Source organism: Haliaeetus albicilla, chromosome 2 (genome assembly GCF_947461875.1).
Source record: "Haliaeetus albicilla chromosome 2, bHalAlb1.1, whole genome shotgun sequence".
NCBI lineage: Eukaryota > Metazoa > Chordata > Aves > Accipitriformes > Accipitridae > Haliaeetus > Haliaeetus albicilla.
Genome location: NC_091484.1, coordinates 31,645,040 through 31,663,602, shown reverse-complemented (window position 1 = coordinate 31,663,602; position 18,563 = coordinate 31,645,040). Strand labels below are relative to the sequence as shown.

Below are 18,563 nucleotides of genomic sequence, written 5' to 3'. Positions count from 1 at the left end.
TAAAACATACACTTCAGCCTGAAATATCACTGGACACCAAGGAAGGACACCTTGCAGTCAATACCACACTAGGATCCCAGGCACCAGTTACAAATTCTTTGGAGCGTTATTATCTGAAATTATTTCTTGTCTTATTCTTTGTTTGTGATAAATGCTTTGTTTCTTGCTGGAATATTTTCTGCAGCTGCCACGTGCTAAATAAAGACACTAAAAATTGCCAACTCCAGTCACCGAGTTGCTTCACACAAAAGCGTTGATTCGGTCAGTCTCATCTCCAGAGCACATCGTGATTAGCGGCGGCGGCGGTGCTTCAGCACCGGGTGGGCTGGGGAGTGCAGCAGCGCTGTGCACTTAATTGTTGCCTTTCCACAACGTTAAATACTGCAATATGCGGGGTGGACATAGGCGAAGTGGGGAAAAATGAATGGGTGGCATCAGAGGACCTGGGTTAAGACTTTTTTAATATGTAGCAAGAGAGGATGAACTCGGTAAATGAAAGAAACAAGTACTTATAAGACTTGAAATGTGAATGCAGCTCTTCTGCTTGTTTTTGAAGGGATTAAAGCTTTGTGTGGCTGCTTTTCCAGATGTTTTATAATACTTGTAAAATCTGGTTTGGCAAAAGAATTTTGATGGCAAAATGATATATAGAAGACCTCATTTACAGGAAATGATATCACTCTGGTACAGTTTGCAGAAATCCCACAATAAACCCAGCTTGGTGCCACAGCATATTAGTAGACTATTATGCTGGGTTTCATCTGGAAAACATGAGTCTTTCTTTGCACATTGTGGGGGCAGTCAAGATAATTGCAAAGTGTCCAGCTGTTTCAGCTGAACACCACCGTAGCTATGGGAATCTTTTTCCGACCCAGAAAAGGGATATAGCGTTAACTTGCAAACAGTGAAAATTGCTGAAAAATGAAAGGAAAGGAAACCTGATATTCAGAGGCTAGTAACTGCCATTGGCTTGTATTATTAAAGCTGTGGTGTTTGGACAACATGGGATGGGAGGGGAAACAAAAGGATTAATCACAAAGACAAGATGATAAAGAGCAATTGCCTTTGATGTCATTTCCTGTAATTAGACTTAGCCTTAAGGGTTTTGAAGATTGTCAGAAATACGAAAATGTGACTCATAACCTGTATTATTTAGTGTACTTAGAATTTTGTTGTAGTGCTCGTTTTGTGTTAGCTTAAATATCTAGCTATATATATATTTATAGATATACCTCTCTGATAGTTTTCATAATCCATTGTAAATTATCTCTGCCAGTCAATTAGTCAGGCAGGCAGGAAGTCCCACCCTGGCAGAGCATCAGTGTAAGACTCTTCTTTCTCAATTTTCCCTCAGACACACCATCCTGAGAAGCCACTTTTTCCTACCACAGGAAGCCCAAGAGAACACTATAGCTAGCAGTCTGACAGCCAAACTGAACCCTGGCCTTTTGTATCCTGCCAGGTTTGAAAAGCTGGACATCACCCCTAAAAGTGCCCAGAAGATAAAGCCGGTGCTTGAGCGGTGGATGGCTGAGGCTGAGGCCCGCCATCGAGCAGGTATGCAGAACCTTACCGAATTTATTGGAAGCGAACCATCTAAAAAGCGCAAGAGGCGTACCTCATTCACGCCACAAGCCCTTGAAATCTTGAATGCCCACTTTGAGAAGAACACGCACCCCTCTGGGCAAGAAATGACAGAGATTGCAGAGAAACTGAACTATGACCGGGAAGTAGTTAGAGTTTGGTTCTGCAATAAGAGGCAAGCACTGAAGAACACAATTAAACGTTTGAAACAACACGAGCCTGCGACGGCAGTTCCTATGGAGCCTTTAACAGACTCTCTGGAAGAAAACTCCTAAAAACAAAACAAAACAAAACCACACACAAAAAAACCTGCACCAACAGAAACGTAACCATTTGAACTCTGTGAAAATACCTGTTCATCACCCTTGTAAGTAAAAGACTGAGAAAATTACAAGAAGGACAGAACAGTTTATAAATGTTCGTGGGTTTTCCTATTTAAAAAACAAAACAAAAAAATACACAACACTTAGTGTGTGTGTGTGTCGTAGAATTAGTTCCCCAAAAAAAAGAAAAAGCCAGTTTTTTAAAATGGACTTGAACTAAACCAAATAACTGCTTAATTTTTTTCTGTATATTATGAAAATGTGAACACATTTTAAGGAAAAACAAAACAAAACAAAACACAAAAAAAAAACAGAAAAAAAAGAAAAAAAAAAACTTTTATCTGTTTAAAAGAGAATACAAGCCTGCCACCTGGAGGAGTGATTGTAGCCTTTCAGGTATCAAGTGCTGATTCACTATGAAAACTATTAACCAAAGTCAGAAACATGGCATTGCAAACTAGATTGTTAGTCTACTCTTTTATGAGTGTAAAATTGTGTTACAAATTTTTACATTTGTATTTTGCAAAGAGGAAAACAACAGGATTAATTTATCTCATCCTTGTTCCCACCCCCTGCAGGTGTGTACAAACAGGTGTTTAAGCCATTCCATAGTGATCACCTCCTTTTCTTTTCTTTTAGTCTACAGCTTTGCAATCTCCAAGTGTTTGGGTGCCAAAAATAATTTATTTTTATTGTGATTTGCAGGGTTTGGTATTTCTCTTCTAAGGGTATATGTCTTGGTTTGCCTTTTTTTTTTTTTTTTTTTTCCCCCTGGTTCTTTTTGCTGCCTCCCCACTTCCAGCTCATTCTCCGCCCCTTCCCCAAACCCACATAACCCAGTACTGTTTGCGTATTTTTAAAAAGAAAAGTGAAATCTGAACACTTTTATATTGATATGCTGAAATGCAATAGAGGACAAAGAAGGATTAGGATTATGTCTGATGAACTGTCAGCCCACGCTGAACATTGTGCTTGTTGTCGAATGTGTAGCTTGGGATTTCTCTGTCCTTTGGCCATGAACCTGGAGACATTACCAAAACTCATTTTGTAGTATAAATATAAACTGCACACTTGGTTTAGTACTGCATCTATATTATCATTCTGTTTGAAGCAATTTCTCTCCAAAGCCTGCTAGCCAAAGAAATTTCTTGAGATTCTGATGAAAACAAACGGACAGGCCAAGAAGTGATGAGGATATTTTGATCGTTACGTCACTGTGGACTGCTTCAATGGTAGTGCTTTGTTCCTTCTGCTTTTTTTTTATGTCGTCCTGATACTGATGCTTGCCCTTTTGACCTCTTCAGCAGGAGGATGTGTTTCTGCAGGTGTTTGCTGTGACTGCTGGCTAGACTAAGCAATCAGGATTTAGGGAAACCCTTTGGGAATAGTAAGGTGGGTCACCTGCAATATATTTCAAGTGAATTGATTTCCCTTTAAAGACAACTTAGCTCTGTGGCTTCCCTTTTGATTGGACAAGCATCTTCTAAAATACTCCAGTCATTGGACCTATGAGTATACCAAGGCTCAGAGGGAGAGAAGGGTGTTGCAGGTTCTCAGTGCGGCCTGGGCTGACCCATGAAGGTCATCTGTGATTTTCATCTTCTGCTGAGTTCTGCTCCAGCCTTTGGGGTTCAGCCCACTATTAGGGTAGAAGCTGCATCTTGATCAGGACTTTCCAAAAGATAACATTGGGGATTTTGTTCAGCTCACTGTAGAAGTGGTAGAGTAAAATGCTGCTGGTATAACTCCTGATTGCATTCACTCACCTCAGGATGGTTGCACTGGATTTTTGCTGGTCTACCCAGGACGTTGAAGGAGGTTCCCAAAGTGCTGGAGTCTTCAAATAACACCTCTCTTACAGAGTTTTCAAGAACTCCAGGCTATAGCCAAAATTTAGGGAAAGAAAGGGACTTCCGTTAATTTCACTGTGCTTTGAATCTGGCCCTTGCTGTTTTATTAATGGGATTTGCCTTGTAGAATGGGGTATTTGCTGCATGGTTGGTGGAGTTTTAAGGCTTCAGAGACCATCATCTGTGCCAGAAACTGCCTCTAAATGTGAGCACTCTCAAAGGTCAGGGTTGGAGAGCACTGACGATCCAGTACTCCGAGCTGGGCTTATGTCCAGCAAATGCATTTTAGGCTTTAAGCTTCAGCAGGGTATGTTTAGGGATATTTTCAGTATTGCTTTTATGAGGAGGAGAGTGAGAATTGTTATTGACTCTTTTCCGACTGTTTCTATATAAATATCTGCCGGGGGAAAAAACACCTCAGTAACCACAGACAAATTGTGAGGGACAAAAAAGATGGTTTACCCAAGCTGAGCATGTGAAGTAAAGAGAGTCTCACAGCAACATCTGCCGCTCTGGGTTTTCTTTTTCCCTCTCCATCCATAGATACCTATATCCACATATATCTGTGTTATCTATACCAAACAGCCCTCAACTTGTGGCCACAATTCAATTTGTGTAACGATCAGGAGACCACCCAGAAGCCAACAGGGAAGCAGGAAAGATCATATTTGGAAGTGGACACTCCTGAAGTCCTACCCATGTCTCCACTATGCTGCTAATTGTCCAGTCATTAAGGCCACGTACATGATTACCTGTTCAGCCACCCTTGAGACCATACGCACACACACAAACACATACACTCCACCCCCATCATCAACAGCCTGGGAACAAAACCATCAACGATTCTTTGCCTAAAAACTAAATTACCAATTCTCCCAGGGACTGCTCTAAATTTTGTGAAGAAAAATCCCCCAAGAAGAAAAGTTAACTAAACAGTGTATGAAAGATACTAAATGTTTAAAAATATGCTGGCACCAGTTATATAAGCTCTTTCTGTTCCAAAGTACATATCGGAAGGATATAACTAGGACAGTGAAAATGTAAAATAAATATAAATTGCCAGCTTGGAAGAAAAAATGATGTTCATCCCACAGTCCTAAAACCATTCATGTGCAGTGATTTTTTTTTTACAGTTTTCTAATTTTGTATTATGTTTTGTAAATTATTTATAAAGTGTTGTAATGCTTCTTATATTAATTTTTTTATAAACAAATTTTTGCTATGAGGCATAAATGGTGCCTGAACAGATTCTTAGGAAGATAAATTATGTTTGAGTCATGCATCTTTAGGGGGCCATAAATATTTTGTTTTATTTTGTTACTGGCAACATTTCTGGTTTCCATTTGTAAACAATTTTCATGTATTGATTACATTTGAATACCTTTTAATTTTGCATGTGACTAAAAGATAGATTGCTACCAGCAAATGAAACAAAAGTCTCTTCAGTCATATGTGAAGGTTTAATAGTTTTCCAATTTATTGATCATTGAATTTTTTTAAATATATATATATATATTAAAAAAAGTATTATTTGAATAACGAACCAAGGGTTCACTTGCTGTTCTGATTTTGTCTTTTTATGTTTTTCACTAAAAAGCTATTTTGGACAGTTGAAGAAATCAAATGCATTCAAATGGTTCCACTTTCTTTACGTTATTACCACAAAAAAAAAAAAAAAAAAAAAAAAAAGTAAAGAAAATAAAAAAGAGAGAACAAGAAAGCAAAAAGGAGCTAGGAAGGAACAAGTAGAGGCGTATCAAAGAACTCAAGCTATAACCAAAAAGAAATATGTAAAATGCCTTTGCTCGTCTTCTCAATGCTGGACCAAAGCTCAATGTATGTAGGTATATGCACATTGTATAGATATGGCTAAATGTTGCTGACAATCTCGCAATACTAAACTGTTACTATTAAAAAAAAATAAATAAATACAAAAATAAAACTGTTCATCAGTGTTTTACCTCAGCACTCTACTTGTACCCAGTTATTGACCAACATTCAAATAAGAAGATAAGAGAGGAAATTGATTTCCATGTCAATGTTTGACTGTAAAATCTGTTTGGAAAACATTTTGTAATGAGCTTTTTGTCATGTGGTTTGCTTGTTTCCAACTTGAGATTATGTGGGGCACATTTGTTTATTTATTGTTAAAAAGTGATATTATTATTATTAATTATTATTATTATTACTATTATTATTATTATTATTTTTGTCCTATGTGCTATAATCTACAGAATGGTCACCAGGGTCACTTATGAAGCACTGCAAAGAGATCTGTTTTTCCATGCATGGAGCATGCAGCGGGAAAGATGGCAGTACAAAATGGACTGTATTGTGTTGTTAAAAAATAAGAATAATTACAAAAGGAGTTGATGTGGTGGACTTGTGACCAAGAAACCAAACTGGATATTTAAAAGCTCCTTACTACTCTGACTTTGAAACCAAAGCTGATTTATCTGCACAGGTTGCTTAACATGAAAAAAATAAAAAAAACAAAAAAAAACTGACAAAAACTGTAATTAATCTAGAGCAATATCTGTATGGTCAGTAAAGCTGCACTTTGTGTATTTCTTAACAGCTTCAGATCTGTCACTTTTAATTTGTACCATAAAAAATAAAGAATTGTTTGACATGAAAAATAAGCTCCTTTCATGTGTTTGTCTTAAATCTCATGCATTATTCACATGATCAGAGCTCTTGTAATTTCACATCAGTTCAATACAAAAATAGTTAAATGCTCAAAAGAAAGGAAGAAAGAAAATCCTTTTGCACTGTGGAGCATCACTTTATCTGCAAAACTAAATGCTGTTTCTGTATCCAGAGTGGGCATGTACACTGGTGATGTCTTATTTTCTCTACAGATATGCAGAGCAGAGGATCTGCCTCAGGAATATCGTGGAATCACTCAGGTGAGTGTGTATTATCCCCCCAGGCCAAGCGGAGCAAAGCACAGATGGACATGAAGGACAGAAACAGCGAATCTCCCGGTGCTTCCACAGCTCCCGTAACAAAGCCCTGGTAAGTGATGGAGGGGGAGTATGGTAGCGAGATTGGGTCAGCCTTTCAAATGTTTTCTCGCATTTTTGCAGAGCTCACGAGGTTCATTCCTCATTTCTTTCTGTGATTATGATATTAGGTAGCAGAAATACCTCGGTTTTGGGCAACTTGCACTGAGTCATATTGTGTTCAGTCTAAATACATGATTCTGAAAAATCAACAGGTTTTGAGAAATTAATTAGTTGTATTATAAAGTTGTTTTGGAAAAAACAGCCTAGAAAAAAAGCTCTGACAATATTAGAACATCGTGTTTGAGACTTGGGAACAAAACTTTTGCAAAGCCTGTTTCCTTTGATTTTGTAAAATATTGTTTTACATTTCCAATACCATGTGTTAAATAATCAAAAACAAAACCAAAATATTTATTTGCATAGAAAATACAGGGAGTACCTGGGATATTTATTTATCCTGAATTTTTCCAGATTGGAATTTCCCTTTTCCATGTGTTTTTTACTGCATTTCATGGGATACATAAGAAAGATAGAGGAAAAAGGTAACTTTCTTGTAGACATGATGATCCAGGCATCATAAGCAGGGCAAAGTTGATAGAGGTATAGCCTTTTGTTAGACCAACAAGTATATGTGGAAAAAGTAGATAAGCTTTTAAGTGCCCAAATCCTCCTTTGGTCTGAAACAAAAGCAGCTGAATCCAAAGGTAAACAAAAGCTGAGAACAAGAAAGAAGACACTGGGGTACCATGATGATTTGAAGCCATATCTTAGTACTACCTACACTGCCACTTCTTTGTATCATGGGCTAAACCATCATGTGCCTGCTTCATTTCAAAAATAGTGACCACAGGTTTCCACACACCACCTACACACAGGGAGTGCCAACACCATTCATCCCCAAGAGGGATGCCTTAGTAGTCATTACATCTACCCACTGGTGAAATACCTGCTCCACAGCATACCTCTGATGGTATGGATAAGGACAGCCTAGCATGCTACAGACCTATGGGGGTATCAAAATTACACCAGCTCCTCTAGGCATCATGTCGCCACACCATGTTCTAACAGCCATACTTCAAACCCACATAATTCATCTACCTACATGATACAAGGATGTGGAGAATGACCCTTTGTGCTTGCATATCAGCTACTAAATTCCGAACATGTATCTTTTCATTCAGTAGTGATAAAGTGACAAGAAAACACTGGTTAGAGGCTTTTTTCCCTCTACCCTATTTCAAAATGCAAAACTTTCTCTTTGGATCATACTATAGGTATTTTAGCTGCCTCATAGGCACATGACCCTACCTAGCCATTATTTAAATAACCTGGATCTATTTTGTTGCAAGAAATAGTGACTTTGCAAATTGAATCAGTTATGTTCCCATTGATCACTGAAAGCTCAAAATAGATCCTACCTTCAAGCCGCTGAAAGCTGACTATAAGACTTCGCACCCCTTACTGCCTGCTTAAAAATCAAATTTCTAGAGCTTGGCTATGACAGTACTTCAAAGCTTCCTGAGGGCAACATTAAGGACAAAGAGCTTTAGAAGCATAGCTCTTTCCATGGCCTCTCTTTTGTACTTCTAGCAAAAAAGAACGTATTTGCAATATTCATGATAAATTATAAACTCACTCTGTGCCCCGCCCTTCCCTTAAGACAGGTGTGATGGGAGGAAAGCTGGCACTAAGATCAGAGAACTACACAGAAGCTTTAGAAGACATGTTTTTATATGGCCTATTCCCCTGTGAAGCTGCTTTACTACCAGTCACAGTCTAATTCTGTATCTGGGAGAAAAACTCAGGAGTATTAGCAGGGCTTTGGTAAGCAAAGATTCTCTTCTACTGACTTAAACTTCAATTAAACAAGCACTGAGAAAGCAAAACAGACTTATCAAGAGGGAAGGTTCTCTTGGTGTTGTTTTTCAGTCTGAGAATTCAGATTTGAGTCACTCCCATACGAGATCATGATGTTCTTGAAAATAATTGAGAATTAAAGAGTTGGAAGGTTTTTTCCTTCTCTCTCCCTCTGCTCTACAGACCTGGAGGTTTGGTTTTTTATCTCATTCACAGTCCTTTACTGTTGCATTTCGCCACATTATGGACAACAGTGGTCAGGACTGAGCAGAGAGTCAGCTAGTAGCTCACCAGCAGTGACTGCGTTTTTTAATCCAGACCCCAATTGCCCTGATTTCTTCTGAAATGCCAGAAGCAGCCTTGTCTAATCCCCCAAAGCAGCTGCAGGGAGGGCATGTAGCAGCTCATGTAACAATGAGTCTTTCACTTTATTGTGTTCATAAGGACACTGAACTTCTTAGATCATTGCATGATCACTGGCCTCATGTCAAAACAATTCGCAGCCAAAGAGCTGCATGTGTGATCACGTGCATGCTCAGTGTGGGTAGGTCTTGGTTCAGGCCACAAACACACACACAAGCTCAAAGAGCAGTAAGAAATGGCTTTGGCAGTACTAAAACTGTGCTAGGGACTATATGAGTGGGCCAGAACTAGAACATGAGATTCTGTTTTTGTGGAGCAGCAGCTTAAAATTGTGGCACAGCCCCCATCAGCACAACATCAACAAGTTTTTCAGGTCTGGACTCGCTTCCTTCTTTTCAGACATCACATACTGATGGTGTTCAGCTAATGAGCTCCTGGCTTTCAATTAACAAAAATCCATGCCCCATCCAGTCTATCCACCAGTACCATCAACAGGAAAATCTCCCTCCTTGTATGTTCTCTCTCAGTAACGGTCCCAGAATAGTCCCTCAAATGGTCCCAGGATGCTGAAGGTCTTAGAGGAGAGCGAGTAAGATGGTGACACTGCACACATCTGAATTGCATGGCAATTTGCAACTGATCCCGGGGGAGCCAGGATTGCCCCAGGAGCCATGGACTCTCTGGCTCCAGTGGGTAACTTCTGCCTGCCCACGTTTTTTTTTCAATTCATTGAAGAACTTGTGCTGACACTCAGTCATTCCTTCTAGTTTTTAATGCTATTAATTTTAAACATCTCATGTTCTCTTGAACTGTTGATACCTTTTCTTGAAAACGTATAAACTTGTCTTTTAACGACCAACTGAAATTAAAAGAAGACAAAGCTATGAGGATCCTTTAATTTCTTTTTGAAAAGAAGGCACTCTGGTGTTTTTTACCATCTTGTCTCTGTCCTTTTGACATTTTCAGTTCAATTATGTGTTCTGAAACAGAGGAGCATAAAACTATCCCCAAAATTACCCCTTAATTCATCCAGGTTAAGCTACCTGAAGAGCAGCGGTTATTTCTTTGAATAGCAACAGCTATTTTGAGTTACTAGTTCTGGAAACTATAGGGGACTGATCTTGCAAGTGCATAATGTAGGTAACTTTATTTGCCCAACTAGTGTTATTGACGTTTTGATGCTACCTTCATAGATACACTGAGTGACATGTGTAAGTCTTCATAGGATTGGACCTACCCTAGGCATTTGTGAATCGATACTCATATTTATCACTTTTTCTAGTTCATCCATCAGTAAATCTTGATATGTCCTTTATTATTTTTGAAACACAAACAACTCAGAGGGGACTGTATCTCAACAAGAAACGTATGTACATATTCCTTCTAAAGTCAATACAGTTATTGTTTCTGACTCGGCAGATGGCTGCCAGAAGCACTTGCTACTGAAGATAGTCTGGGGGGGAACATTGGGGAAACAGGATAAATGCAAGTGTGTGAGCCATTAAATATTTTCAAAATGGTCTCTATTGGTCCACTGCATTTAAGATCCCTCCTTCTGAAGATGCCCTAGCAAATTCGCATACTGACCACTAATACGGAGAACTTACTTAAAGCAGCACCATTTTGTGCCTGTGGTATACCTAATCCCAAGCACGTGCATCAGCAACCTGACTCTAAGACTTATCAGCTAGTCTGGGGATCAAAACTCACCAGGCGGTCTACACATCCAGAGTATGAACACAAAGAGCAGGGATCAAAAATCCACATGGGCATATGCACTTCATAGGTCATGATATCTTCAAAGAAATTACTCAACAGGTAATACATAATAAAGACCAAAGACCACATCTGAGAAAGGAAGAGACAAAACTCGCAGTCATTTGTTAAAAAAGAAAAAAAAAGGCACAACTGACAGAATATTTCTCTTCCTAAGATGTGTTAGAACAGCTGTACACAGTAATAAAAGCCTATCAATCACTTGGTATCAGCTGAGCATACACTCACTGTACATCAAGCTTGTGAGGAGTCTGTATTATTTATAACATTCTTCCTTCTGCTGTGGTTAAAGGTGTGATATCAAAAGTGGGTCCTGTGGCCCCAGACATCAACTGAAGATGAGAATATGACAAGTTACATTTATGTCTGGAAATAGCTTGAATTTTACACTAAAATTGAAACCTGACCATTCTAAACAAGTTAACATTTTTTAAAAGATAAATGTTGAGCCTAAGACTATTTTACTGGAGTAATAGAAATAATTTTCCTAAAACTAATTTAAATCCTCTTTGATATGTAATCATTCATAGTTTTTAGAGGGCAGGAAGGTAATGTCCCTTTTCAAAGAATCACATGTCAGTTATTTTTTGATTGTGCACAGCTTGATTTTTTCTATTTTAATTATATGTAATTCTGTAATATGTAACACTGTATGTGCCTATATGCAAAGCCAGCATCTCCAGCCTAGTCCAATCATGTCTCAAGTAAGTAATCAGTTCTGCATGTATTTAAATGTTCACATAGCCATGTTAGATTGATATCATAAAGAAACAACCCACTGGATGCTTGCTTTCTTTATCTACTTAGATTTCACACAATTTTAACCTCAATGCTTTAAAACATTGGCCAGTTTCAAACTAACCTGACAGAAGAGAAGAAACCTCACAGATAACTACAGGTTTAATGAAAATAGCCTAGAGAAGAAAGAGGCAGATTAGAGTCCCAGGTGAGAAATAGGCTGCAGTCAGCTCAACCCTTACTCAACACCAGAGAATCAACATGGGACAAGTAGAAAGTCCTTCTAAAATCCCCAGCTACAGCAAAAAATATCACACTGAGCTCACGAGTGACTAAGAGATGCGCATCCTAGGAAACCAGATTTCATTAGTCCTCGTGCTCACAGTTCTTCGTATTTTTCACGTGATTAACAAGACCAGCCACCGATGCCTCAGAACACGCATACCAGCAAGGACCAGTTGGCTGTCTAGTCTCACATCCTTCCTTTCATAAAGCTCACTGCTAACTTCTTCAGAGAAGTAAATGTTGCAGGGGTGCATTTAAATTACAATAAATGGGCACAACTCTTTCCCCAGGACAACAGGTAAGTAGGCCTTGGCTTCCTTTAAAACTGTTCCTTACTGTGGAGAGGTACTGTCTTTAAAAGAAAGCAGTCTGTCACTTCCAGTTCCAATACAGCAGTTATATTGTAATTTAGGATGAAAAAAAACTCTAGCTGAAAAAGCATTCCATTCCTGTTGCACTGGGAAGGTGATTAAAAGGAAGGGGGAGAGGAGAATAGCCTCCCTGTAGAAACTGTTTATGAGGTTTTGTATTAGAAAGTCTATTTTTCTGGCTCAGGGTTTAAATCAGAAAAATAGGCTACTTGTGAACACAGGAGAGAAATAAACACTTCTTTCCATTCATTAATTTAACAAAATCTGCAGCAGGTTTGAGGCCATTTTTGTTCGCCACTGTCAGCAAGATTTTGCACGCTGGAAGCAGCCTATTTAAACTGGGGGGCGGGGGGGAGATGTTCAAGTGTACGAGATTATAGGTTTACATGAAGTAGCTTTGTTGTTTAGCTGCTTGAGTGTTGGTTCCAGAACTGGACAGGATTTGGACATTTCTTTTCAATGCTTTCCACTTCTTCTAATGCTCATCTGCTTTCAAAGAAGCTCTGAAGCTCACTGCCTTCAGCACCTGTGCAGTAAAATGGGTTAGAGGAGGCCAGCAAAGTCTATATCCAGTTCAATTTATCAGAATAAAGGTTGATGATGCTTGGCAGTGAGGCTTACTGCTCTCTCCCAAACCCACCCATCCAAAGAGGAGAACACATGCCCCACCACAGAGCACTGTGCAAGCCAAATAAACTGCAAGGCTAAATGAAGCCCACACCAACCTTACAGGCAGCTCTCTGCACTGGGGGTGCATCCTCACAAGCTGTCTGGTAATAAACCCTGTGGCTGGAATAGGAGCCCTGCCATGCAGGCACCTGGAGCACGTGGTGCCTAGCTCTTGAAGGGTAAGGATACCTCAGTATGCCAGTATGGGAGATATGAATAGGGAAGCCAACTCATTGCGCAACCTCCGACACTGCGGAGCTGGCAGGCGCTGCGGAGCTGACCTTCCAGTCACCAAAACGGAAAATCTGATGAAATAGAGGGCTTAGCTAAGGAATACAGCTAACTGGTTAAACTACAGTCCTGGAGACCTTTTCTTTCGAGAGCTGGTAAGGTAATTTTTAAGTATAGTCCCGATAATCAACATGCATTTTTTCCCCTTTTCTTGGTCAGTCCCAGTGATTTTCCTTCAGGCATTTCAGTGTTTCAGCCACTGCTGTCCTTTGTCTTTGATATTTACAGCAACAACCTGAACGGAGTCGAAGACTATGAAAATAGCTGGCAGATGCAATTTACAGTCTTTCCCAACACCCTGATATCCAGATCAGCTAGGCAACAAGTTTCAGAAGATAATAATAGTTTTCTCTTGGTGTAGGCAAATGTGCTCTGCAAACATCTGCAACAGTAGAATCGGCTGCTACGCCCATTTCTCATCCCTATTCTCAACTGCCAAAGATGACTGACTCTTCAGGTCTTCCAGCAGATACTCTCTTCTTCTCATTCGCTAACTCATTTCAGTTGGGACAACCTCAACAAACACTTAGTATTCCAATTTTTTAAGCTAATCCCCGTCTCTATGACTGAAACAGGTTGAAGACCAATCACACAAGCCACTCCAATGGCAAAGGTGCAAAAAGAAAAGAATGAGGAAAAGGCTGAACACAGAAATATCATCCATGAGCCCAGCTGGATCCAAAACCTCATCCCATCTAACACCCTCCCTCCCCCCGCTCCCGCCAAGCAGATAACTATTCACTGCCTCAGAGTTTCAGCATGTCCTTTAGGGAGATTCACACCACCTATGACTGTGCTTTGAATTTTCTGCTCTCTTACATCCTCTCAGTAATATTTGATCTTTTTTCTTTTCTTTTGGCAACATGAAGAATATCCCATATCTGTTCTGAAAAAGGAGAATTATTTGTTTGAGGACTGACTTGCCAGAAATACCTGTATTTTTGTTAATGAACCTCACAGACTGTTTCCTTTAAACAAGGAATTCTGTGAGAAAAAAATAACCAAAATGTGCTCCTGTTTTTCATATCAATATTGAAGCAGTTTGCCCTTTTTCTTTATTAATTTTTTACCATTATGAAATGACCAAATCCCTTCTTTGCCTCTCAATCTCATAAATTCTAATTTAAGCTGCCATTCTGGAGAAGAAGAAAAATTAAAATTTATTATTTTTATTTCATAAGGTAAGGTGGCCCTAGACATGAGCATGTCTGAGTAGAAAGCTGGTTGTTGACCACCTAGTACACTCCCTGCTACCATGCTGGGAGGAAGTTTATTGCATATGTGAAGTATCAGACTGGTAGAAAAATCAAGACCTATATTTTTCATTGATGCAGTACAGCATACACAGCAAGAGAGAAAAAAAAAAAAATCAAGCTCTATACGCATACACAGACCTTGTCCTTCCACTTGAGACTCCTGACAGAGTGCAAGCTACTGCCAATGTAACAACAGTTTTCCTGTTACAGATACCACTCTGCTTTGAGCCTGATTTGTCATCAACAATTCACCTCACATAGGACACCAAATGGTGTCCCTCATGTGAAAACAACTTGTAAACTAATAAATAAGAGGAAGAGATATTTAATAATTGATAATGAAATGGAGTAAAACCAGTGACCTTGGCAGGAAACATGCTGCGTCTTATTAGCAATTGCCAGAGCCAGTCATCCATCCTCCTTAAATCCATTTCCTGAATGCGTTGCATCTCTTGAATTTATACTGCTCTGGCATCAAACCATGAACATCCCATTTCTGGTGTTGGCTGTCTGCAGTCTACATCCAGCAGAATTTGCTCCTCCTACTAGCAATGGCCTCTTTGTCTATTTTTCCTACATACAGATATATATGCTTCTCTAAATTTTCCACAAAAGTCTAGCTGTAGAAATATTTGTGGGTTCAATAATTTTATTGATCTTGGTAGCCTCAGGTTGCATAGTGCCTAGCACAACTGGAGTTTATGGACTGCTGGCATGAGGTATATATTTTAGAGTTCTCCTTAGAAGCTAGAGGAAAAATGAGGGCTGTATCACTCCTTCTACAGGTTTTATGGTGGAAAAAAGTGCATTGTAGACAATGATTACTCAGTACGTTGTGCAAAAATCATTGCCAGGGACCAAAAAAATCACCTCCTATACAGTGTTGTTGGCAGTACAACAAACATTCTACACCAGGATTTTTATAAGTAATATTAATCTTTCCTGCTGGAATTGGCCACTGTTATTGCACTGTCATGGTAAGGCTGTATGTTTAAGCCATTCAGAAGTGCTCCCATTTTAAATAAACTATTTTTCAAGTATCTTTCAACCATACCAATTGCATCTACATTTCCTTTCTGCATTTTCTAGAGACTTAACAGGAGCATTCAGCCTTTTGGAAGGGATGCAAGATTAACCATGTTTACTATGTATGTATATATGAATATATATTCATACAAATGCAAATGAGCATATACATGTTTATATTTGTGTGTTTCTATTTTTATATATACATATACATACATGCCATAGATGTGGATATAGATACATAAAACTTTTCAGTTGTGGCCATTGTAGCGACCTTTGAATCCATTGCTGAACAAATGGTTGATCCACTTAATCTTTTCCTAAAGAAATGCCTTGCTATGTTATTTTTGGCTTCACTTGCATTTTAAAGCACTCACCCCTAAATTAGAACTGGGTAGGTTCCAGGCTTCAGAAAAAGGCTAGCATTCACCAATGTCCAGAACAAGAGCAGCCTGTTCCCTCAAATAAACCTTCCTAATCATTTTTCTTAATGTGTTTGTGTATCTTAAGGGCTCAGCAGCAGCATGGGAACGGGTCAAGTATTTTTGATGATTTCATTCCTTACACCACACAGCTAATTATTTTGGAAGGGTTTTTTTTTCTTTTCATCTTTTCATTCCGTACAAATATGGATTGATTTTTTTTCCTCTGCCATTGCCTGCAGCAAAGTGAAATGCACACATAAAATAACCATATAAAAGTCTAACAACTTTTTTCAAAATGTTCTCTTACACATCCTCCTGGAAGAAAATTCACAGAGGTTTGTTGTTGGGGGTGTAGGCGATGTTGCAAGAGGAGGGGGGTTAGGGTATTTATACACCTGCCTAGATTTGGAACAGTTTTAAAATAATAAAACTTCTTATAAGGATCTGCAAGGAAGGCAGTGAGCAGGAGAGAATTTGGATTCCGTGAGATTAGACTATAAGCAGTGTCAATGGTACTAAAAAATAAATGAGACTTGAATGAAAACTGGAAAAAAAAATTCTCTGCATGTGTGTTGAAACTCATTAATGAATTTTGATTAGTGACTTTTCTGTATTTGCTTTCTGAAGACATTTGGGGGTTTGAGCTGCAGTGCCATCTTTATTGTCCAGGTCTAAAACTGAAATAACCTCTTACACTAAGTTTCAAGTGGCAGATGCACTATCTTCACTAGCCACTTTGAGGGATGTTACATACAGCACAAATAAGATAATTCGCGGAAGCATCTCTCTGGGGTGTAAAAGAAGCCAGCTGCATACTCAGACTTCAAATTCAGGAGGGCTCTCAGGTGTGGTGGAAGCATCCAGTTCAGTGGTGAACAGCAAGTTACATTGTAAAATGAATGAATTCAAACATAAATTATCCCATCAAGATAGCCTGCCACTACTGGAAATTACTCGCAGCAGTCTGCACTGGTGTTGAATGATACATGCTGTTGGTTATTTTCCACTACCCAATACAATCTAAAGTAATAGAGCTATTTACATGAAAGTACATAAATTACTTTACTTAGCTCTGGGAACACTGACATTTTCCATCCAAACAACCACTTGGAAGGTTGTACAGAAGTATCCACAGACTCCAAAGTGTTTGCATTTTGGCAGGGCACCCCCGAAGAAGAGCCCTATGGACTCTGGTCCCCCTTTGCTTCCCAGATGGGCAGATTGCCCCGTTACCTTCCTCCGAAAGCCTTTACAGTAGCTTCCCTGGCACCCCTCCGCACAGGCGTGTACCGGCTGCGCTGCTGCAGCACTTGCTCAGTGCCCACCACCCAGAGCACCCGTGACTGCAGCCCCCTCGGATCATCTCGAGGCATTTATGATTTCCCCCCCTCTCTTTCCTAAGGGCAGAAGTCACTAATCTCGGGCCAGACCTCTCCTCTTGGCACCATGAATGCAACATTCAGATGAACACAAAGTGAGCTGGAACAGGTCTTCGGGGGCTGAACGTCTGACAGACTAAAGCATACATCTACTGATTGTCTTTGTCAGCTCTTAGTAGACAATGTTTTAACTTTTACAGGTAAACTGAATGCTGCCATTTCCAATACATTTACAGTAACAATCTCTCTCATTAATTCTACAGACTTCTATAGATGTTAAAATGGTGTTGACGTTTAAAGCACGCCAACTCTAATACTTGCAACCAACATAGATGTCTGCATATTTGAAAATAAAGTTCCACACTGCTGGCAGTTATTCTGGTTTCTAGGATTCAGCATTTGTTTTGGTAGGTAAACATGTATGTGTGTATTAGCAAATGCATGGAAAACTGAAGAGGCAATTTTAAAGGCACTCCCCTGCAATTTCTGAGTAGCAAAAGAGGGAATTTTGAAAACTAGTAGCTGTCTCAGAAGGCAGAGGTTGAGCAAGGATGGACCACCCTGGAGAAGGTCTATAGGGCTGGCAACGTGGCAGGTGGACTCTGCGAGTCACTGGCCCTTTTCTCTTTGAGGGGCAAAAATTCTGGCTACATTTTCAGGCTTTGCCAGTTTGATTTATGGTTTATTTTCCCAAGGATGTGAACTTGTACGAAGACTGGTCCTGTCAGGGTGCTGAGGGCACTAATAAACCTCACTATTCCTGCCCAGACCTCACCACGGGGCTCCCCCCACCCCTGCCCATGGCCCAGCAGCCCATTTCAGCCCATCCCAGGGCCATGGGTCCCTGCCACAGGAGTGCTGACCTCCAGCTCCCCACAGCCCTACCCTGGCACTTCACCCCACCAAGCCAGCCTGACCTGCTGGCTAATGTCCTGGTGTAGCCTCAAACTAGCCTCATCACCACCAGCTTGCCTGACAACCTGGGCTGAGCCCAGCTTCCCACGCTCCCTAAGCCTGCCCTGCTCACCTCTCTCAGGGACGGTGGCACTGGTTCCTGGCCGGCATGTCCTGCTGGCTGGATCATCCCCTTTCCATCCTGCCCTGGCTGCGCCCAGATAGGTACTATGCAATGTTAGCTTGGCTTTGGGAGAAAGGCTCCCTTGGAGAGGAGCAGTCTGCAAATGCTTCACCTGGATCATCTTGGAGACTGGAGCCACCTGAACACTCGGAGGTGCTTGTTCTACAGTTAGACCAAGAAACCTTTTCTTCCCCAGGCTTGTCCTGATTGTCTACATCAGAAATACATGTATCATTAGACCCAGAGACAGGGCTGAGCAAGAAGGCTTAATGAGGTACTGCACA

The 18,563-nt window shown here is 40.0% G+C and overlaps 1 protein-coding gene and 1 long non-coding RNA gene across 3 annotated transcripts in view; one reads left to right on the top strand and one right to left on the bottom strand.

The window, feature by feature from the left end:
- POU6F2 (POU class 6 homeobox 2) overlaps positions 1-2,136 on the top strand; it is a 324,761-nt gene extending 322,625 nt beyond the window's left edge. Inside the window, exon 10 of one of the 2 annotated variants that reach the window (XM_069769722.1) lies at positions 1,463-2,136. In XM_069769722.1, the coding sequence (XP_069625823.1) occupies positions 1,463-1,859 (397 nt within the window). In that variant the 3' untranslated portion in view covers positions 1,860-2,136. Of the gene's footprint in view, positions 1-1,354 lie in introns of both variants that reach the window. The other variant, XM_069769713.1, reaches the window with a different exon arrangement.
- LOC138681812 (uncharacterized) overlaps positions 1-18,563 on the bottom strand; it is a 43,563-nt gene that overhangs the window by 7,367 nt on the left and 17,633 nt on the right. The window lies entirely within an intron of this gene.